Genomic DNA, 24,128 nt, shown 5'->3' with positions numbered 1-24,128 from the left:
TCGCTGATAACTTGAGCAGATCAATGTTATCAAATGCCACCCTTTTGTCAGTTGGAAGCAATAAAATATTTAAATAACATAGTTCCAAAGATCACCCTATGTATAAAAGAAGGTGAAATCTATTGAACTTTTAAATCAACAGTTTCTATAACTATAATTATGCTCACATCATATTAAGTAAAACAAAAATGGAACGTTTGAAAGAAGGGGAAATTTTTGCTAGATATGTCATTTTAAGGAATTATTGGTTTCAGAATCATTATTAACGACTTTATGCCAAACGATTTTATGCCAAATGACCATTATGCCAAACGACTTTATGACAATTGAATTTATGCCAAACGGCTTTATGCCAAATGACCTACCACCATTGTGTCAGGCTGTGAAGATGCTTGAAATACAGTATTGGACAAAACATTTGCAACTTTTTCGGTTTTCCATACAAAATGACCAACTTTAGTAAGCTAGATCTCAATTATTTATGGATCGATTCGAATGAAACTTTCACTGAACATCAGATACAACTTGAATTTTAACATATATTTTTGAATAATTTTTCCAATCACGAGTTTATAAGTAATAACGGTTTGACTAAAGTATAATTTTCGACGAAAAATTCAAAACTTTTTATCTCAAAATCTGAATGCCCTACACAAAAACTGTCTTCAGCAAACTTATTCATCTCGTCAAAATGTACAACTTTGCTTCCTTCAATATGTTTAGTTATGTAAATTATAAAAAATCGTCAATACATTCACTTTAGTCAAACCGTTACTGCTTTTCAACTTGTGATTTGAAAAATCACTCAAAAATATATGTTAAAATTCAAGTTATGTCTGATATTCTGTTAAGATTTCATTCAAATCAATCCATAAATAACCGAGATATAGTTTATCAAAGTTGGAAAATCGAAAAATTTGCAAATGTTTTGTCCAACACTGTATATCTTCAAAATTCGTTCCAATTTGCTTGATTGTTTTTGTTTAAGCTATGAGCAAATTCCTGTGGAAATTGACTACTTTCCGCATTATTTCTGGATATTAACTGTTTAGTTTTTCTATAAATATTGTGTTGTCAGGAATTAAACAAGCATATTTAGATTCCGGAATCCCAAGTTAAGTATGTAGATAGTTTTCGAACCTAACAACAAATTCATTGACAAGTGATCAATTTCATCCCGAAATAAGATCCTTCGATTAGCACGTAAATCGAAAATGCTTTGGAGTTTGACATTTCATTATTATTAATCATTGTTTATTTCTTCGTATTCAAATTTTGCTTTGCTTAGGATTTCGCGTCTACTCTGGCTGCACCTTTGAGACGAAATAAACCGTCATTGGGATTTTAAAGCATCATTGATACATCATCCCACGATTTCGAATAAAAGAAAATCAATTAGTTGTGGATTAACATTGCCACGCATTGGCCGTTTTTCATACCAAATGGTCAAGTTTGGAGGTCTGGATCTCGGCTTCTAGTGTTTCTATGGATCTAAAATTTCCACCACAGTTCAGAAATAATATGAATTTTATTAAACTCAAAAATAACAATATATGGAATAAAAACTTTTGATTTATTAAAAATCCCGAATTTTGCGAAAAATTGCAAAATGTATTTTGGAAATATTTTGTAAACAATCAGTTCTATACAAAATTGTCATTCTACAAACTTGTATGTCTTTCAAAATCGTACATTTTTGCAGAAGGGCAAAATTCCATAAGTTTTGTCCATTTAAGAATTATTTCTTATTAAAAATATCATCATTTTTGTCAAAATTGGAGATTTGCGATAACTCAAAAGTTTGTTTTGAAAAACTTTGAAGTTTCTAGCTTAGTAAATAAGAAGTAACTTTCAAGCTGCGGTGAAAATTTCAGGTCAATCGGAGCCCTAGAAGCCGAGATCTAAGCCTCCAAAGTTTTTTTTTAACTCGTTTATTTGGAAGGCTCAGGTGCCGTAGGGCATAACAGAGCCGAACTCATTTCTTTTTTTAACATTGTTTACATTTTAAATATTGTATTAATTTTTTAAACTAGGTTAGTTTGGGGAAGCTTAAAGGTTAGTGAATACATTTATACAACAGGAGAGGAAAGGATTTTTCGGGATTTCTTAAGCTATTTAGATTACTATGTTGAGAGCCTTCAAAGTTGACCATTTTGTATGGAAAACGGCAAACGCGTACTTTATTCTGTCCAGTACTGTATTTTCTGCTAACAAGTGCTTACAGTGATATTTTTCTGAATAATTATCAACAACGAGGACTGTGTTTTATAACTTTGAAATTGCGAGCATCAATGCCATCCATCCATCCACATCAAATGATGCGCTAGCATGGGCGTAGCTTGAATTTTTGTCAGAGAAAAGCAACAGATCTTAAAAGATCATTAACCATTTTTTCGCAAAATAAAAATACGCAACCTCTGCACCGTTTTTCATTCACAATTAACAAATTGGAATCCAAAGCAAGTCTTGGTTCAATTTCTTTTTAAATTTTAGAAGAACTGTAAATTTAAATTTATTATATTTTTAGAGATACTTTTTGACATACTCTTTAGGATTTCACAACTAATACTAACAACTACTTCAAAAACTATTCTTAGATCACCAAAATCCAAACGTTTGTATAAAAGTATCTCTGGAGCTCTACTTAACATTCCTATGAGCATAATTTGAAGCACTCTTAAACATTTTTCATCCAGAAATTTCTTCATAAATTCTTGACATCCTGAAATATTTATTCAGGAGTTTCTACAAAAATTTCTCTCAAAACAATTAAAAAAAATCTTTTAGAAAGTCCTTTTAGAATTTATCCAGTTTTTTTTCCTAAGAATATCGCTTGCGGCAATTTATGGAATGTCTTGAGAATTCCTTTAGATTCTGCAGAGCAGTTTTAGGTAATGTTGTAAGCAAGGATGGGAAAAGTACTGTAGCAAACATTTACCACCTCTCCATTTATATGTTTCTACACGACAATCTAAATCCAAAGCAAACCATGACCGTTCAAAACAAAAAAATGTCACGGCTCTTCAAAACTGTAATCTTCTTCTTTCCAACGTTTTTTCAAACCCGAATGCGAAATGACTCGAGCACAGTGGTGACACGATTTTTCCGGTTTCGGGGTTTTGCATTTTTGCTCGATAAAGGCAGCATGAAATTGAACTTGTTTATATGTATCGCAACGGAATGATTGTGCTCTTGTCTTGGACATAAATGAAATTTAATATTTGTATCAGCCTAATTGCGCTTCTTGAATTTAGGCGTTAAATGAAATTCAATCGTGCTTAGTACCTCCACTATTGGTACATTTACCCTATTACTGAATTCTTGGACTACCAAAAAGAAAAAAAAGTTAAAAATTGTAAAACAGAAAAATTCCTTTGAAATTTTGCAATGTCAATTTATTGATAAAAAAACGTGATGATTTTTGGGCATTCTATTACGTATGGCGATAATTTCCATTTTACTGGCCTTTTGGTATTCCCCAATCCCCGTAAAATGGAAATTATCCGTTATCTGAGTACGATCAAATAACAAATCGTTTATACTTATACTGAAGAACAGTGTCAAAAGTAATTTAGCTTATTCTTGTGCTTGATACTCTTCCTAATAAGAAACAATCCTAACTCGCTGCACATATTTCTCGAAGTGAAGCAATATCCCAGCGCCAAAACAATTTCAGCACAATCGTTCAAATGTTGTTGACTAAATCCATTTCGATATTATTTGGCAAACCACCCAGTCAGTCTGTCCAACGGCACCACGTCCACCCAATGTATGGATGGATGGCGAATCGTTTCGTTAAGTGCATTTCAGATCCAATTTCCATTTCCAACTCTTGGAGTCCCCACATACATACACACACAAACACATCCTACTTCTTCTGGCAGCGGGCATGCATTCATTCATGGGGGCCCAGTCCCATGCACTTTGTTTTCAATCAGCCGAAGTTCCTCTTTATGTCGTTTGTCAAGACATCGTATCGCATCGTCGTCGTCGTCCTCGTTGGGGTTTGAGAAGCCGGAACCGCCGGAGCCGAAGCCCAAGGCTCCGGATTGGTCATGATCAGGGCCGTATCTATCAGGGGCCAAAATTCGCGACTAAACATGTTTACAAGTGAAGAAACTGATACAGTGGTTTCTACTTTTCTAAATTATATTTAAATATTTGAAAGATTCACTGGTATTCCAGAAATTGGATAAAATTAAATCTGATTGTATAGGCAAGATTTACATAAAATAAACCTTGAGCAAAATACTGAAAAAATTATACATATTTTCTTAGATGTGATTAAGTCCACAACTTGAATTTCAACAATATTTAGAAATACATAACAATATCAAAAACGTATGAATACCAGTCCTCAGCAAACCATATAGAATTCTTCAATAAAAAATAATACAGAAACAGAATACAATTACAGATACTTCAAAACATATCATGAAGAAAATATGTCATATTAACAATCAAGAACTATCAAGAAGGAATCAATCAATGCTCTGCTAACAGAAAGGTAAAAAATATAAAGAAAAACAATACAATTTGCAGGAATGCATAAAAAAGGCAAAGAAACCAGTTTCAAAGCATTACAATTCTATTATCCAATAGCACGCAATAGTACTCTGAATCCAAGCTGCAATTATGAAAGCTTCACAAAAAACTGACTGCTGAAAATTTTAATCTTAATCAGAATATTGACCAACAAAGTTATTTCTGAAATTATCTCTTAGTCCATTCTATAATATCGAAAAAGATTCATTCGAGAAAAGCCCCCACAAGACTGTGGCCCCATGACCCCCATTTGAAAATCCGACCCTGGTCACGACGGAGGACAAAAGTAGAAAATGCAATCCTTTTCGATTGCTGTCCCCTTTCGTTAGATCGTTTTTTGCCCCGTTGCCGTTCCATCTGTTAGTTACTTTGAGACGGATGGAAAAGTTCACATATTTAAAATGGATTTATACGTTTTTCCTGTCCAGGCACTTTGGTGCTCGCGGGGCAGTACAGTTGATTTCGATGCTTTGTTGCCTTCGCCTGAGGAGCGGGAAAGGGTGAGGGGCGGTGTTTAGAATAGTTTTTCTGCATACACATACATAGAAGGGATCTAAGTGCAATTCCGGATAAGTAATCTGTTCTCTGAATCTCGTTTGGATGCTAATGTATGAAGATAATGATCACGGTGGATAACATTTGATTACATACTTTGATGTAATTGTGCAGGAAATTGCAGAAATTGGTCAATCTAAAAGAGCTTTTGTTTTCCATAGCATAGAATACCGTACAGTTCGTAGTCAATCATGGAGCAAAGCAATCAAATTTGCACTTACATTTAATGAATAGAGGTTGGGTTTAGCTTCCTGACTAGTGGATTACAACACAATTGTATCACAATTATACCAAGATCTGTTCTGCCCATACTCGCATAACAGTTCCATATATACAGGAAATTCCATGTAATTTGGGTATATTTTGGAAGTATGAGCAGTGTTACAAATAACAAATGTTGTTTCATTTTTGTTGGGAGCACTCTGAGTGGATGGAGGAAATTATAAGACAATTGAAACAAAATCAGTTATAATACCAAAGGCTGTTTAAAATTAGTTCCAATTTGAAACATAATTTTAACACAGTTTGTCATAGAAAATCTTAGAGAAATTACTTACACATGTGCGCTTTTGATCATGTAAATAAAATAACAGATTTTGTTTTAATTCACCTTTGGAAAAGAACAAAATGAGTAATATTTTTGTTTGATTTGAAACATAATGGTTTATATTCTGATTAAATTATATCTAGTTTTGTTTCAATTTAGTTAATGTAGAGGATTTGTTTTTGTTATTTTAAGTACTAACCATAATTATAACATATTTTGTGAGAAAAAAAAACTGTGTAACAAAATATGCTACAGTTCTGATCGGGTTACCATTCCTCAATGGCACAGGGCGCATCCCTACGGCCATCGGGAAGGGAAGGATTGTTAGTTAGACAACCATTGTTACTAGAGACCGAAGAATCTGGGAGTCATCTTTGGTTGGTGAAGTGATCCATGATTTATTCACGCCAAATCGGTTTCGCGATATTAAATCGATAAACGCATTGTACGCCGAACAAGTGCTCATCGCCCGCTCTCGCAAGCAATACGATTAAAAGATCAAACACTACCAACTTTATCCGTAATTCGTGACACTATTTTATCGCATGCGACGCGCTTTGACCTGCTCACGTCAACCGCCTTCGTATGAGCAAGTGACGCGACCAGAGGATCAAACACTACTCGACAACTTTACAAATTAATTTTAAGCTTCTAAAACATGGTTTTCGAAATAATTGTTGTCATGGCCGTAGTATTCCTGGCATATGCCACAAAAATGACTAATTATGGACTATCAATTGTTTGCTGAACTCAAATCCCATTACCACACCAACCTTTTTTATCCTAGGGTTTGCATTATTTGAGATTTCTTTACCGGTAATAGTCTTTGAGTTCAAGTTGAACTGTTCAACGTTAACAACTTAACATTACCTTGTAGATAATTAGCATTTTTGGACCCCATCTAAGGCTATACTTTACACAAGGATGTCTTGGATTTTCCGTAGTATTTTGGAGATTTTCCGTAGTAATTTGGGGATAATTTAACAGCAAGGCGAGGATAAGAATAGGTTTCCGATGTGTTTTAAAATATCAATACACCCAACCTCATTTAACGTTAATTCAATTTACGTTATACTATATTTAATATCTATCTATATAAATAAAAATGGAATGGTGTTTGTATGTCACGAAATGACTTACGAACGGGTCAGCGGATCTGAATGATTCTTTCTCCGTTTTGTTTGTCACGGGTTCCGACGTGTTTGTGTGTATAAAAATCCAAGGATATTCACCGGGAAAGCTGAAAAAACGAGAGTGAACGGAACTGAACCATATCGTTTTTCAACAGCCTACTTGATGGCAAGACGAAGTTTGCCGGGACCACTAGTCTATATAAATAAAAATGGAATGGTGTTTGTATGTCACGAAATGGCTTACGAACGGGTCAACGAATTTGAATGTTGCTTTCTCCATTTTGTTTGTCACGTGTTCCGACGTGTTTGTGCGAATAAAAATACCAGGATATTCACCGGAAAGGTAGGAAAAATGAGAGTGAACTGAATTGTCATTTTGTACGGCGTGAACCACAGCGTTTTTCAACAGCCTACTTGATGGCAAGACGAAGTTTGCCGGGACCACTAGTAATATAATATAATAATTTAATTGATATAATATAATATAATATTGCATATGATGTCGCGCAGCTTTACGTACCACACTATGAATATTTTATATACTCGGAACATTGAAAATTTCAATTTGAAATTTGTGGTAAGTTAAGAAAACATCTTGGTGGCTTTATCTCCGTGATGATCTAAGGTATGTCTTCTTGAACTCATGAACTTCTTGGAGTATAGGTGTTAATATTTATAATGGTAAACAATGTTGCTGAACAGCGATCGGAAACACGAAGCAGGATGAATTTTCCCTTCACATCAAAATAGTATTTGCGACTGAACACGAACAACCGTTCAGGTTCGGTCGTGATTCATTTTCGGATCGCTGCTTCTCCGGACGCTGGCATCAGGTGATTTTTCATCGCTCGGTAATGTGAACGGTACGATTTACGCTGCATGCTTTTCGCGAAGAGCAGGAAAATATTCACTTCGATCATCTTCATGTGGGCAAGCTGTTGCGCCATTAAAGGCTTGTTTGTTTTGCGTGTCGGTAATTGATTTATTTTAAAAAGAAAATTCACTTGCATGTACCTACTGTGGTTTGTTTGAATTGAAAACCTGCAACCGAAATCTCCCAGACCTCTCTTGTTTTTTCAACAGCATTTAAATTAAATGTAACTAAACAACGAAATTTAAAAGCATTTTTGTTTGTATATGCTACACTTTTATATCTCGCTAATAATAAGTGTTGAAATCGGTACATTTTACGATTCGTAAATATGCTATCGATGTTCTGTTGTAATTGTACCTAAGAATTACCACACGAATGTTGCTCAATTCGCTACAGAGTTGTAGCGCTCCAAGCCATAGCCAACAGCAACCAGGCACGCTCTTGTTGTGTACTTCACGCGTGCTTTTGTCGAATTGCGTGTTCTTAGAACACGATGCGACTAGCAGAGTGTTTGCTTGGCTTTACGAGAAGAAGCAATCGTGCAATAAATCACGAGAATAAACTGCGCGTGGATACATTAATCCTGTGAGCGAAAGGGCTTCGCGAGCAACTTTTAGGTAGTTCATTTTGCTTCTTCGGAATTGCTTCCGTTTGCATTTTGCGATGCTCTTCGTGATGCAAAAATTAAAAATGAATTTTGACGAATATTGGATCGCGAAGATGCGTACATGATCGTTCGCGAAGAAGATCCATCGCAACACTAATGGTAACCAGTGCTCATCGGAGCTTCATCATTATAGAGTAAAGTGTGGTAAAAGTTCGTACCACGTACTTTCACATAAATACGTTCAAAATATATTTAAATTTTATCAAGCATTACTGGTGGAATAGGAGGTGTATACTACATATCCGACCGTGTATCCGGATTGGCCGTGAGGGCGGTTCGACAACGGACCAGATGTTTACTATACGAATGATCCTAGATAAATTCCGGGAGTATATCTTGCAGACTCACCATCTGTTTATTGATTTCAAGGCGGCGTACGACTCAGTGAAACATTAGCTGTGGCAGCTAATGTCTGTACATGGTTTTCCGGCGAAACTTATTAGGCTGCTACGTGCTACGCTGGATGGTTCGAAATCAAGTGTTCGGATCGCAGACAAGGTGTCAACCTCGTTCGTGACGTTAGACGGGCTGAAGCAGGGAGACGCACTTTCGAATTTACTGTACAACATTGCACTCGAGGGTGCTATTAGGAGATTTTTTTATCACAAGGTCGCACATGCTCCTTGGCTTTGTGGACGATATAGACCTAATTGGAATCGATCGCAGGACAGTGGAAGATTCATTCGTGCCTCTGAAGAGGGAGACAGCGAGGATATGCCTGACTATTAATTCTACCAAAACGAAGTACATGGTTGCAGGTAGAGAAAGAGTCAGGCTTGGTGGTGTAGGTGCTGAAGTAGTATTTGGTGAGGATGTGTTTGAAGTTGTTGAAGAATTTGTTTACCATGGAACTCTTGTGACATGTGACAACGACGTTTCCTGCGAAGTGAAAAGACGTGTTGCGGCTGCGAATAGGGCCTTTTACGGACTACGTTATCAGCTTAGGTCCCGCAGCTTGCAAACGGAAACAACATTTTTATTAACTCGAAATTGTGTCATGATTTAGCAACAATCATTAACGGGACACGGGAGACCGTGTTATTTTCCCTATCTTTTGTCTCACTCTAACAATTATCATCAAAACTTTGCCGAAGCAAATCTCGAGTTTTAGTGAATCGATGAAGCTGAAAATTTAATCGATTGTGCACCACATATATAGAATATAGTGATAAATTTTTCACATCCATATATGAAGTGGTACTTGAGATCTGCTTCTTCAAATGGATAGGATGATTATAATGACGTCCCGTGCGGCCTTAACGACGCCTATAAATTTCAATGACAGCCTACTTCTCTTTAATTACTGTTATTCAACAAATTACAAACTGAGAGAGAGGAGACAGCTCACTGACAGTTGGTATGTTTTCTTGCCTTCTTTGACTTCTTTCTATAACCCTTGGGTTGTGCAGTGCACAACGGTCAGATGATCTTATTTTGGTCAAAATCATATTCACTTTTTGTTGTTTACTATGAAAAGGATATGAATATAAGAAAATCAATACTACTTTGCCAACACACAACTATATTTAGGTATTCAACTATTTAAAATGTGAGATGATTGAAGAACACTTAGAAATTTTAATTACATTTACTTGAATTTTGAGGGTTTTCCACGCTCTGCCCTTTGAATGTGCGGGTTTTCCAGTGACAGTTGATGACAGGTACCCTTGACTTTTGGGAGCTCACAATCTAAGCCAGCTGTCTCCTCTCTCTCAGGATACAAAGCAATGTTTTTTTTTTGTATTCATCCAATTCAGCAAGCATCGTTTTTTAGCGGTTGCTTTGATTGTGATGTGAATGCATGTTTTCGTTGCACTGTGTACTTAGGGTTTGTTTCATAACGCCAAAAATGGGAATCTTTGACACCCACCCACACCCTTGTAACGCTTTTTATATGAATGTTCAAAAAATTTTGTATGAGCTGCTACACGCCAAGGACATCCACCCACCACCCCCTTCAGCGTTATGAAATATGTGAATCGGCCCTTATATGTTCGATAGCACCCAATGAACTTTAAAGATAATCCACAAATTTTATCATACTGTAGGAATGGAGAGGGTGCCTGTATTTAAATATTCTAGTAAAACATTTTATCATAACGTTGAAGTGTTATTTTTGGATTACTCGCTATATCTTAGTGAACCGAGTGAGGCGATTTAAAACTAATTGCGATCGATATAAAAATGGATATGACGGATACAAGCAATGGAAAATGATAATTTCATTACACTATTTCCAATATACGATCAAGATTGATCAAACTCTTATTTCACAATGGAAAAGAATTGTTTAGCATCGGTATGTATAAACATCTGTTAGTGAAAACTTCGTCAGTATGTTGAATATTCTGAACACTAGTCATTTCAAGCACTGGTCTTTCTGATAATAAGGGATGCTTTTTGAGTGGCTCTTGAAGAAAATATATTAAAATTTGTTTTGCAATTTCGTAAAACCCACTTAGAGTTATGATAAATCGTATTGAGATACGTTTAGACATTTTGAAAATCCTTTTATAAATCGTATAATTTACCTGATAAATAAGCGTTGCGTAATGAGTCATTACGCGACTGAAATAAGTTATGTAATTAAAATAACTCATTACGACGAAAAATAACAACAACGTTAATTGCGGTTACACTAATAGTCACCACAATAAGTAGCCTTTTTTAAATTTATGAATTAGCTCCACACTCAACCATCGTTCGATTTACTTACCAGCAACATTTTCAGTGCTGTGCATTCCTGACACTGGACGCTTGACGTCACCGTAGGTCAAGCTTTTCACAGGAGGCTCATGTCCTGCCCCTCGGCGTTTTGGAGTCCCATGAGTGCCCAGTTTGCTGTAAACCAAAAAAAAGAGAGAAAAATGGAAAATTAATATTTGCTTAATCGAGGAATGTAGTGAGAGAAAAAAAAGTTGCAGGTATTTTTTTTTCGAAAACCCATCGAATACTGAAGGGGTGGTGGTGCACTCCTACTTTCATCGACCAATTAATGCCGTCGATGGGAATGGAAAGCATGGTTGCGAAAGCACCAAATTAACATACAACCGCCGGCAGTTGATGGTTCATTGGAAACTGACGGAACGAAATTAATTAAAAATAATTATTACCATTGAATTAATATTATTTGCAGCAAGCCACGCATCCGCTAGGCTGCGGCTCAATAATGCACTTGATGCGAAGGATGACCGAAATTAATGATGTTTGCTTGTAGATCTTTTTTTTTTATTGGCAAACAATTTCGTTTACAGTCAAAGCCTCCAATAGCGACATTAAATTATTCCAGGATTTTAAAGTGATCCGGATATTAAGATACACGCATTTAAATAATGCTTTAGTTCAAATTTACCTTGAAATTTTGTTCAAAGTTATTAGCATTTTAATTTTTTTTATTCCATTATAAATCTTAATAAAGTTACTGATAACATTTTGTTGAAAGGATCTTTTTATACTGGCCGCACCAGCTCAGAATATTTTCATGTCAATTAAAATGATCTATACAGTCAACCACATGGTTTTATGGGTCTACCAAAATATGTTTGTATGGCACATAATTGTGTTTTAGGTTTACCAATCATGAGCTGTGATTCTCCTACTGCCAATTCTTCAATCCATCCATTACATTTTTTTTAAATAGTTGGTAAATTGTCCATATTCTTCAACAATGTCCATTATATCCACATACTTTTAAAAAATCTCACATTTGGCTTTATCATAGTCGTTTAAGTTCCCAATATTCTACTAGAAGTCCGTAGCATTTACAAAAAAAAAATACCAGAATATCACTGAAAATTCCAATTTAGCAAACATAATTCCAAAAAAAAATAGAGACATCTTAGTGAGGAACATAACGGCCATTCAATGGAATGTTTCCAATCAAAATCACGCTTTTTAAAAGATAAAAAAGTGCACCTAGTAAATTCAATATATTTTATTGCACTAGATAACTTTATTACATTTTGACGCTGCTGAAATGATCTTCAACGCTTTTAACCGTGCCACAGAATACTGCTGCACGTCTGCATTCCAAACGCATCGTTTGGAAGGTATCATGCCGTTTTGACTCTCGTTAGCAACAGTGTCTGGCACAGGCGTAGAAGTACCGCCCTACGAATGGAAATTAGACATGGAAAACGTTTATAATTGGCAAAGTTTATTATGAAATCAGAAAATTAAATTAAACTTCGTGCATCGTTCCTGGTGCGAGAAGATACATACGTCAGCAGGAGCAATCATCACCTCTTTACCTTATTTAGGATCGAACAGGTCGGTCGGTCGGTCGGTACCTTCTGGCAAATCGCAATGCAGCAAAGTGCATCGCATCGACTGAATCCGACGGTTGGAATTTCCCCGGTTAGGTGTCTAAGGCTTTGAGAATAGGGTTACCATATTTGTTTAGACCAAGAAGAGAGTAAACAACAGAATTTCTTAACATTTATTTTTATTTCAATTAACTATACACGGTATGAAAATTTCAAAAACTGTTTAAGTTGCATTTTCATCAATGCTTTTTTTTCTTTACTAGTATCATTCCAAACATTACATTCATTTCTTATATCTAGGTGTTCTGTGTTAAACAACTCCATAATCCTAATTTGGTAAAACAAATTTAAGATTTTATTAACGTTTTGTTAGCAACATATAACATTACATTTTCCGTAGCGGTTCAGATTTTTTACAGGTGAGTTGATTTCACCTGCTTATAAGAGAAAAATAAAAACACGTTTTCAATTTATTTAACCTAACTTAACCTAATCATATAACACATTAATCGTGGCAATAGAAGATTGTAACGATATTTGCCTGAAATTATTAATAACTAGTGGTCCCGGCAAACTTCGTCTTGCCATCAAGTAGGCTGTTGAAAAACACTACTGATCGACCCATAAAAATGACAGTTCCGTTCACGCTCGTTTTTCCAACTTTCCCGGTGAATATCCTAGGATTTTTATACACACAAACACGGAACCCTTAACATACAAAATAGAGAAAGAATCGTTCATATCCGTTCACCCGTTTGTAAGTCATTTCGTGACATACAAACACTATTCCATTTTTATTTATATAGATTTTATTTGACGTTTGTTTCATTATGTTTCACCATTGGATATTCTATGTATGTAACTCATTGGTACTATACCAAGGAGGAAGCCTCAGAATCATTTTCAAAATTTTATTTTGAATTCTCTGCAGAGCTTTCTTCCTGGTATTACAACAGCTAGTCTTTAATGGTACAGCATACAACATGGCTGGCCTGAAAATTTGTTTGAATATCAAAAGCCTGTTCTTAAGACAAAGTATCGATTTTCTATTCATAAAAAGGATAGAGACATTTTACATATTTGTTATATTTGGCTTGAATGCCCTCAATGTAATTTTTGAAAGTTAAATTCTTATCTAACATGAGCCCTAAATATTTAACTTCATCTGACTAATTTATTGGAACCCCTCTCATCGTGACATCATGTCTACTCGAAGGTTTCAAATAAAGTTATTAGTAGTTCAAATAGTATTAGTTAAGTTTTGGGAGCATTAGGAGAAATCTTCCATTTCTGCAAGTATGAAGAAAAAAATATTCAAACTTTGTTTGCAATCGACTACAGATGACACGCAGGCTTCGGCCTTTGGCGGAGAGGCCTGTGTCATCCGCAAACAAAGATTTTTGACATCCCTGAGGTAATTCAGGAAAGTCAGATGTGAAAATATTGTATAATTTTGGTCCCAAAATGCTGCCTTGAGGAACACCAGCTCTTACAAGAAGTCTTTCAGATCTGGAGTTATGATAATTAACCTGAAGTGTACGATTTGACAGATAACTTTTAATTATTCTAACAATGTATGTTGGAAAATTAAAGTTTTTTAATTTTACGATCAAACCTTCATGCCAAACACTGTCGAATGCTTTTTCTATGTCTAGAAGAGCAAGACCAGTAGAGTAGCCTTCAGATTTGTTGGAACGGATCAAATTTGCTACACGTAAAAGGTGATGAGTGGACGAATGTCCATGGCGGAATTCGAACTGTTCATTGGCAAAAAATGAATTTTCGTTGATGTGGGCCATTATTCTGTTCAAAATTACCTTTTCAAAAAGTTTACTGATGAAGGAAAGCAAACTGATTAGACGATAGCTAGAAGCTTCTGCAGGATTTTTGTCTGGTTCCAAAATTGGAACAACCTTAGCTTTTTTCCATTTATCAGGAAAATATGCTTATTGAAAACATTTGTTAAATATATCAACTAAAAATGATAAGCTACTTTCTGGAAGTTTCTTGATGAGGATGTAGAAAATTCTATCATCGCCAGGAGCTTTCATATTTTTGAATTTTTTAACAATAGACAATCGAATCAGTCTCCCAGGCGTTTTCGAAAACGTTCTCTTGATTGAGAATATTTTGGAACTCCTGAGTAACTTGATTTTCAATTGGACTAGTAAGTCCTAAATTAAAATTGTGCGCGTTTTCAAACTGTATAGCAAGTTTTTGAGCTTTTTCGCAATTAGTTAGTAATAATTTGTTTTCCTCTTTCAATGCCGGTATTGGCTTCTGAGGTTTTTTAATAATACAAGATAATTTCCAATAGGGCTTTGAGCCAGTGTCCAATTGAGAACTCTTATTTTCCAAATTTTTATTTCTCAATTGAGCAAAACGTTTCTTGATTTCTTTCTGCAAATCGTGCCATATAATTTTCAAAGCAGGATCGCGCGTGCGTTCTCCTCAAGTTTTTGAGACGGATCAAGAGTTTATTAAGATCATGGTCGATAATCACGGATTCAAATTTTACTTCACATTTTGGAATTACAATGCTCCTGGCTTCAACCATGGAATTCGTTAATGTTTCAAGAGCATTGACAATATCAAGTTTTGTTTGTAAAGAAATGTTAACATCAAGATAAGAGTCAATATCCGTTTCATATATATTCCAGTCGGCTCGAAAACAATTGAAAGTGGCGCTGATAGGATTGAGAATCGCTTCATGGGGTATTTGAAATGTAACAGGGACATGATCAGAATCAAATTCAGCATGAGTATTGGCTACAAAGATGACTAGAGTCGGTTAAGACCAAGTCAATCATAGATGGATTTCTAGAAAAGGAAAAACATGTAGGGCTACCAGGGTATTGAATAGAGAAATATCCTGAAGAGCACTCATCAAATAAAATTCTGCCATTGGAATTACTTTGAGAATTATTCCATGACCGATGTTTGGCATGAAAGTTACCAATGACAAAAATTTTTGACTTACTGCGAGTCAATTTTCGCAAGTCAGTATGTAGCAAACTAACTAACAAACTAACTTGCAAATAGGCAGCTATGAAATTATATTTACCAAGCTGTGTTTCAACTGAAACACCATAAGTTTAAAAAAAACTTTAGTTTCAAATGACGAAAACAGTTGATGTTTTAAACGCCTATGAATGGTGATTGCAACTCCTCCACATGCCCCATCAAGTCGATTATTACGATTGTTGAAATATCGCGGAACTATTCGCGAGGAGATCGCGATGATCAGATTCGATCAAAATAATAACAATCCAGCATTGAAGGATTGATGACGTATGTCATGTTATTCCAATAATGCCCAAACGAGATCCAACGGGAACTTGCATACGAGGTTGTATGCGGGCGCTATAAATGTTCTGCTGCAGATAGGTTCATAAATATTCTCACTTGAATTCAGTGTTGCGAGTAATGCTATTGGATTATCATGTGAATCATATTGAATTATAAACATTGGATTATTTACATCGCTATCGAACATTGACTACCAATAATGACCTGACAGACGAAATAAAGAATTTTTATCTACAAACCAAACCAAAACTGAGTTTAAGTTTTAACAGGTTATGGGCCCAGTAGTCAACTGAGCAAGATTTATTTTTCTTCAACGATCAAGTTTTTTTGAAGAAATCGAAAGATGTCTGTGAACGATGTCGAAGTCAAGGCAGGTGGTCAACCTGCAAACCAGCGACAGGAGATTGAGAATCGGACCGAGAGAGGAGCATTCGAACGGCAGCTGCCGTATACCGCCGTTGCTGTACGAGATCGTGCCCATATCTTCGATGGGTCGGAGAGGATGTTTGCGGCATGGAAGTGGAGGATGGAGCACCACCTCTCTATGATGGACCTCATCCATACGTTGGTTCGTACTCCGTACGAAGAAGAATACGCCACTCCCGTGGCGGGTAATTCGGAAGCCCAAGAGGAAGTGAGAAAAGCAAAGCTGCGTAAGAGAATCAACGACGACATGAACGCTCTGGATGAAATTGTTATGTGGGTGAACAATGACGTCCTTAACAAGCTAATCGGAGTCTCATACGCAAAGGAGGCTATGGATCTATTGGAGAAAACCTACCAAAAAGTTGGAACGGGCGTTATGATTGCCATGCGTGATCGATTGTTTTCGATCAAAAATAGAAAACATACTTCTATTTCGGCCTTGTTCGACGAGTACGAGACGATAATCCGGGAGCTAGATCGGATGGGTACTCGAATGGATCAATCGGAGAAGATGGCCGCTCTGATGATAGCCATACCGAAGCGATATCAGCACGTCAAGGGAGCATTGACCGTTTTGCCGTGCGATGAACTCTGCAAGAAGCCGTTAGTGGAAATAAAACGAATGCTGTTGGATGCGGAGCAAAGCGAGACGATGGAGGTCGATGATGAGCCAGTGGTGCCAGACGTGGCGCTAAAAACGACCAAAAGAGTAATTGAGTGTTTTGGGTGTGGAAAGCCAGGACACTACAAAAATAAATGCCCGGCGTTAAAGAAGAAGAAGAAGAAGCGGTTTGTTCATCACCAAGGTCATGCGATGCTAGCAGGAGAAAAGAAGAAGGAATCTCGGAAGGTATCGTTTGCTGTGGACTCTGGAGCTTCAAGCCACATGGTGAACGACGAAAAATTGTTACAGAGAGCGGTGAAGCTGGCAACACCGGTTACCATCAGCACAGCAAAGTCGGGGGAGACCCTACAGGCTGTGAAGAAAGGAAAGGTAACATTGAAATCGGTTGTTGGCTTGAACAAAATAAAACGTATTGAATTGTACGATGTTCTTTTCATTCCCAATCTCGAAGAAAACCTCCTTTCAGTCAGAAAGATTAATTCCATGGGGAAAAGGGTCACTTTTCAGGATAAAGAGGTTCGAATTGAAGATAAAGGCGAGGTTATCGCTGAGGGGAAGAATAAAAATGGTTTGTATTGCGTTGATATGTTTTTGGAGCATACTGTCGACCAAGCAGCGTTGTTTAGTCAAAGGAAGGTAAGTCTAACCGATTGGCATAAACGGCTCGGTCATCTTAGTTTTTCGGGGCTTGAAAAACTGCTCAAAAACAATATGGTTGATGGAATAGATATTTCATCAAATGATTTAGTCAAACAGTATGAAGTTTGCGAGAGTTGTTTAGCAGGCAAACAATCATGCAAGAAGTTTCTTTCTATGCAATTACCCAGATCAAGTCGGCCACTTGAATTAGTGCATACAGATGTATGCGGGTATATGGAGCAATCCACCTACGATGGGTATCGGTATTTCGTCACCTTTACCGATGATTTTACCCATTTCACTGTTGTTTATCTCATTAAAAGAAAAAGTGACGTATTCGATCGTTTTAAAGAATACGAAGCAATGGCAACAGCTCACTTTGGTCAAAAGTTGTCTAAAATGCGTTGCGATAACGGTAGAGAATATCTTGGCAAAGATTTCCAAGACTACTGTAGGAATAAAGGTATCAGAATGTTTTTTACCGTTCCTTATACTCAAGGCTGGTAGCGAGTCACTTTTTAGTGAGCTGGTCACTTTTTTTAAGCCAGTCACTTTAAAGTCTCTTTTTTGAGGCCGTTTCAACTAAAGTCACTTTTTTCGTTAAAAAGTCACTTTTTTCAACTATTTTGAGCTAAATTTTCGAGAGAAAATAACGAATCGGCCTTTTTTAATTAAGGCTGAGTTTCAATTTAACTTCATGGTCAGTATCGAAACTTTGGTTCATGGTTTTCCTGTGAAAAAAAGTTAATATTTCATAGAGTTTCACTCCATTTGTGATAGTATCTTAATTATTATTAGTATGGTGTAAGTTCATTGCTGTAAAATTAATGTTTTAAATGTTACGTATTCTGTTGAAAATCTCGGGTATTCTCATTTAATAGGAATTTTTATATCTTTGATGTATTATGTTGTCTTCAATAATCGAGTAATACGTTCCAAAATAGAAACATAATTGTTCTCTTTATCTTCGGAATTCGTTTTATTACACAAACAAGCCTAGTATGAAGCTCTTTAAATTTTTACAAAATCTTCAATATAGGTATTTAACACTACAACGAAAAAAAAAAACTATTTGAGAATAAAAAATATACTTCTTAGGACAGTCTTTATTTGTAAACCAAACCATAAAAAATGGCCGAATAGACCTTGGGTAGAGTATACTTCCTTTTTTCTTATGCATGTATTTAAATTTTGAAAAAAAAACCTCTTTCGAAGTATATTGAGTATGCATATATTCATGGATTAATACATAATACAGAAAAGCTTCAGAGAATTTATCATTTTCATTGAATTGTTAATGAAATCATGCATGCTATCTCCAAAGAAATGTGGGGAGGTGGATCCTCTTCTTGGCACTTTTGATTCATTTCGGCAAGAGGTTTTTAGAAAGCCACGGAGTTTATATTCGACAAGAATATGCATGGTATTAAAATATTTTTAATTACATACTTAATTACAATTCGATCGACTATAACCCCCAATACCAAGTGAATCATGAAAGTATCCTAGTAAGTTTGATTAAAATAATAACTACTTTAAAAGCATAACTCAGATGAACGGCCTATTGAGCCTATCGTTTTTATGCTAAATGTCCATTTTGCCAAACGTACCTCCTAATTAAATTGCTGATGAAAAATTTCAATTTCACTCAGGCTTTCAACTAGTTGTTCTCATTCAGTCGGCATTCGAAGGACATTGGTCTTAAGAATCATATTCAATTTTCTATCAACATTTTTAATTTGACATATTGATTGATGATCAAATATTACATTTTCCGTAATCTTGGTCTAGTTACACAAAGCTAATAGAATGTAGCCTCTTGTGATCATTATATTTTATATATCTTTATCTATACGCTAATAATTTTTCTAGACTAAGTCATGAATTCTTAACGACTTGAAGTAATGAAAAAATGGGATCTACACAGTTTACAATGAATTCAATTTCAGAGGTTTTAAGATGTCATTTTTGTGAATTTGGATGGAAATGTGAAATGACAAAAAACATTAATATCACAAATATATCTTTTCAAAATTTACATTACAAAATAAAATACTTAGTGATATGAAAGACACAAACTATGATCTTCTTCAAAGCATTTTTTTTAATTTTAAAAGAGTTGGAAATCTGCTAAAAAAGGATGATTTGCGTAAATGCTAACTTTTCTGTTTGAAAAAAAAAATGGAAATATCTTGAAATTTTGAAAGTACAATAGAAGTGTCCAAATTTGGTACTCAAGCTCAACTAGCCCTACTACCTGCAGTAGATAATATTGGACATTTCATTCTTGATCGAAAACAGTGTAGTAGAACTGAAATAAAACAAATTACGTTTTGATTTTCAAGTCACTTTTAGTCACTTTTTCGAGAATCGGAAGTCACTATTTAGTCACTTATTTCTCACATCTGGTCACTAAAATAACTTTTTTCGGCACCACTTTTTGCTACCAGCCCTGCTTATACTCCTCAGCAGAACGGAGTAAGTGAAAGGATAAATCGAACGCTAATGGAGAAGGTTCGAGCTTTACTCCATCAAAGTGAACTTTCGAAAGAAATGTGGGGAGAAGCATTGTATGTGGCTGCTTACGTCACTAACAGGTCTCCGACAAATGCTCTTGTTGAACTCAAGACGCCTTTTGAAATGTGGAATGGCAGGAAACCAGACCTTAGTAATCTAAAGATGTTTGGTAGCCATGCTTACAAGCAAATTCCGAAAGAGAAACGTCACAAGCTTGATTCGAAGACAAAACGATTGACATTCGTAGGTTATGCGAATAACGGATATCGGTTGTGGAATAAAAACAACCGAGTAATTGAAATATCCAGAAACGTTGTCTTTGATGAATCAATTGTTCGCAGTAATACAACAACCGAAGATGTTCATCTACCAATTGTTGTGAGGGAGCAGAAACACTGCGAAAATGAAGATAAGGAGGAAGAAATTTCAATCTGCAACGAAGATGAGAGCAAAACAAACAAAGATGATGAAGAAGAGGTGATTCGACTTCCTGAGCCTGAGGAAGAAGTGGAAGCAGAAGAAGTTGTAATAATCGAGACGTCCGATGAGGTTTTCGCGGATGCTGAGGAGGATGAGGGCATCGATGAGCAGCAATCAGAGCTAAGACGTGGTACACGGAAAAGAAAAGTTCCCCAAAGATTCCAACCGAGTTCTGCCAAGATAGCTTCTGCAACATTCGATGAAGATGCTCCAGAAACAGTAGCCGAATTGAAGAAACGGGAGGACTGGGAGAATTGGAAAATTGCCATCGATGAAGAATTAAATTCTCTTCATGAAAATAAAACCTGGACAGTGGTCAACTGTTTACCGAGGAACCAAAAAGCTATTCATTCGACCTGGTTTTGATTACCAGGATACTTTTGCTCCAGTAGCCAGAATGGAAAGCGTTAGGACAATTTTGTCAGTCGCAAATAAGAATGGACTTTTTATTCATCAAATGGATGTTAAGACAGCTTTTCTTTATGGAGATTTAGAGGAAACGATCTTCATGAAGCTTCCAAACGATGAGATAGGTAATTCTCAAATCGTACGTCTACAGAAAAGTTTGTACGGTTTAAAACAAGCTAGTAGATCTTGGAACAGGAAATTCGATGACGAAATTAAAAAGCTGAGTTTTATTCCATTAAAGAGTGACTGTTGTGTGTATACGTCTCGAGCAAAAGATTTGATTTTGATTTTATATGTAGACGATATACTCATTCTTGGAAAACAGGAATCACAACTAAACTGGATAAAATCTGAACTTGGGAAGCTATTCCAAATGAAAGATTTAAAAGAAGTGAAACACTTTTTGGGTATGGACATACACCGAGATTATCAGAACCAAATCATGGAAATATCTCAAGCAGGTTATGCAGAGAAAATCCTAAAAAGATTTGGAATGTCCAAATCAAAACCAGTTAGCACTCCACTAGATCCGAATGTACGATGGGTCAAGTCAAATGATGATGAATTAACATCACATCCATTCAAAGAATTGCTTGGCTGCTTGCAATATCTAGCATTAGTATCACGCCCTGATATCAGTGCTGCAGTAAATATCCTAAGCAAATACCAAGCTTCCCCTTCAAATGCACATTGGACAGGATTGAAACGCATTTTGCGTTATTTGCGAGGAACCATGAACACAAAAATCGTATTCAGCAATAGAGAACACTCAAACGTTTTATTGGGTTTTGCTGATGCCGATTTTGCCAACGACATCGATGATCGAAAATCAATTTCTGGAAATTCGTTTCTTGTTTTCGGCAATCTTGTGTCTTGGTCAACCAAAAGACAACAAACGGTTAGTTTGTCGTCAACAGAAGCTGAATTAATTTCACTCTGTCAAGCTGCTAAAGAAGGATTGTGGTTAACAAACCTTCTGAATGAACTGGGCATAGAAAGTTCTCCATTCATAATCATGGAAGACAACATTCCATGCATAAACTTCACTGAAGAACCTCGAAGTCACCAACGAATGAAACACCTTGATTTGAAGTTCATGTTCATCCGGGAACTCGTCAGGAGCAAGAAGCTAAAGATAGAATATATCTCGACGGTGGATCAACCAGCTGATGCATTCACCAAAGGACTTCCAGCTGCTCAACATAGGAAACTGCTGAACATCCTTAATGTCCGGATTGAGGGGAAATGTTGAAATATCGCGGAACTATTCGCGAGGAGATCGCGATGATCAGATTCGATCAAAATAATAACAATCCAGCATTGAAGGATTGATGACGTATGTCATGTTATTCCAATAATGCCCAAACGAGATCCAACGGGAACTTGCATACGAGGTTGTATGCGGGCGCTATAAATGTTCTGCTGCAGATAGGTTCATAAATATTCTCACTTGAATTCAGTGTTGCGAGTAATGCTATTGGATTATCATGTGAATCATATTGAATTATAAACATTGGATTATTTACATCGCTATCGAACATTGACTACCAATAATGACCTGACAGACGAAATAAAGAATTTTTATCTACAAACCAAACCAAAACTGAGTTTAAGTTTTAACAACGATAAATAAAAAAGTTAGGACATTTTTCAAGTTTGGATCCACGTTCTAAATATGTTTCAGTAATAAATGCTATATGCACGTTATTAGCTGTAAGAAAATTAAACAGTTTGTCCTCTTCACCATTCAAGGAACGAGTATTTTAATTTAAAATATATGAATTATTATTTATTGGATGCATTAGAAAAAAACTAATCCAATAACAATTTGATTAGTAAATTTTACACCAACTTGGACTGCTTCAGTCATAGTGGTGTCTTTGAAGATCATTAGATTCATTAGATTCAATTGTTCAGTTAGAATATTAAAACCCACTTGAAGTGGGTACATTTGATGATTTTCTGTTAGAATTTTCGGTAGACGAAGAGGTGGAGTAGAAGTTACGTGTGGCGGCAGCGTTAAAAGGAAAATTCTGGAAAAGACCGTTATCTTAACGGATATTACTGTTTATCTACTTGGTACGAGCCTCGACGACTCGACTATACGGCACTAAGTGGGGTTCTGGTAATTTCCTCCAGGTTTCTGGAAATGTTCCCATTCCACATGGACATCGAACATAAGTCTAGCTTTTTCTAAAGCTTTAATATTATTGAGAAAGCCCTTTCCGAACCATGCCAGCTAGGATTCTCTTTTTCATTATGATTACTTGGACTGGGGAAAACCCAAGTAAATCATTAATTCAATTTTCGTTCTCTTCACATAACTTATAGTTGACGACTTTGCACAAGACAACTATGCACAAACGTTCAATTTTGTCGTCATAAGTAAAAAAATTGTGCTTCCTTTCTTCAAGATATTTGAGAAGAAGTTCGCGGCCTTAAGAGTTTCCGGCAAACGCGACAGTTTCCTTTCTTTGCGATTTGGAAGGAAACCTTGATTCCCCTAATGGAGTTCAACATCTCCTGCATAAATCCCCCTAACTGGAAACAACTGACTACGATTGGCGGCCTTCTTTGTTTCCTCATCTGAGTCAAAGAGCCTGGGCTAGAGACTGCTTTGATTTGGTGTTCGGAAAATTTGCTCATTTCGATGCAATTATCAACATTATCCATTTCACTCTTGGAAGAAAGTTCGCATTCCGGAGAAACGTCCTTTCTTTCATTCTTGCCACGTTTAGTGGCAGTTTTAAATCCCACTTTTTTTGGAAGTAAGTTGTGAATTCAGAGATTCACCTTTCTTTTTATTTGTAGTTGCAACCATTTTTAGTGAATAAACGAAAGAAGACGAGACATCCTAAGAGGTTTTTCCCAAGACGGTGTTCAAGAAGGATTACCACCGCTAGCTTTCATCAAAGGGTCCAACGAAAAATCGAAGGCACGGGTCCAGATCCAAACAACGATCGTAAAGGGATCAATAGTAGGAAAAATAGTATTGTGAAGTTTTTGTAGCATTGAAAAGTACTGTTTTATTGCTTTAGGTAGTTTAAAAAAAGAACTCCCAAGAGCAGAGAGAATTCGTGTACGCACGGCACGAAGGTATGATACGCACTGTTTTTTTTATCTATGTATCTTTGTTGT

At 36.1% G+C, this 24,128-nt stretch overlaps 1 protein-coding gene across 5 annotated transcripts in view; it reads right to left on the bottom strand.

Annotated features, from left to right (window-relative positions):
• LOC5569532 (LIM/homeobox protein Lhx9) overlaps positions 1 to 24,128 on the bottom strand; it is a 395,755-nt gene that overhangs the window by 191,106 nt on the left and 180,521 nt on the right. For all 5 annotated transcript variants that reach the window (XM_021850406.1, XM_021850401.1, XM_021850404.1 and 2 more), the window contains one exon: positions 11,038 to 11,162. In XM_021850406.1, coding sequence (XP_021706098.1) covers positions 11,038 to 11,046 — 9 coding nt within the window. In that variant the 5' untranslated portion in view covers positions 11,047 to 11,162. The remainder of the gene's footprint in view (positions 1 to 11,037; positions 11,163 to 24,128) is intronic.

Source organism: Aedes aegypti, chromosome 3 (genome assembly GCF_002204515.2).
Source record: "Aedes aegypti strain LVP_AGWG chromosome 3, AaegL5.0 Primary Assembly, whole genome shotgun sequence".
In the NCBI taxonomy this organism is placed as follows: Eukaryota; Metazoa; Arthropoda; class Insecta; order Diptera; family Culicidae; genus Aedes; species Aedes aegypti.
This window is presented reverse-complemented; position numbering and strand designations above follow the sequence as displayed.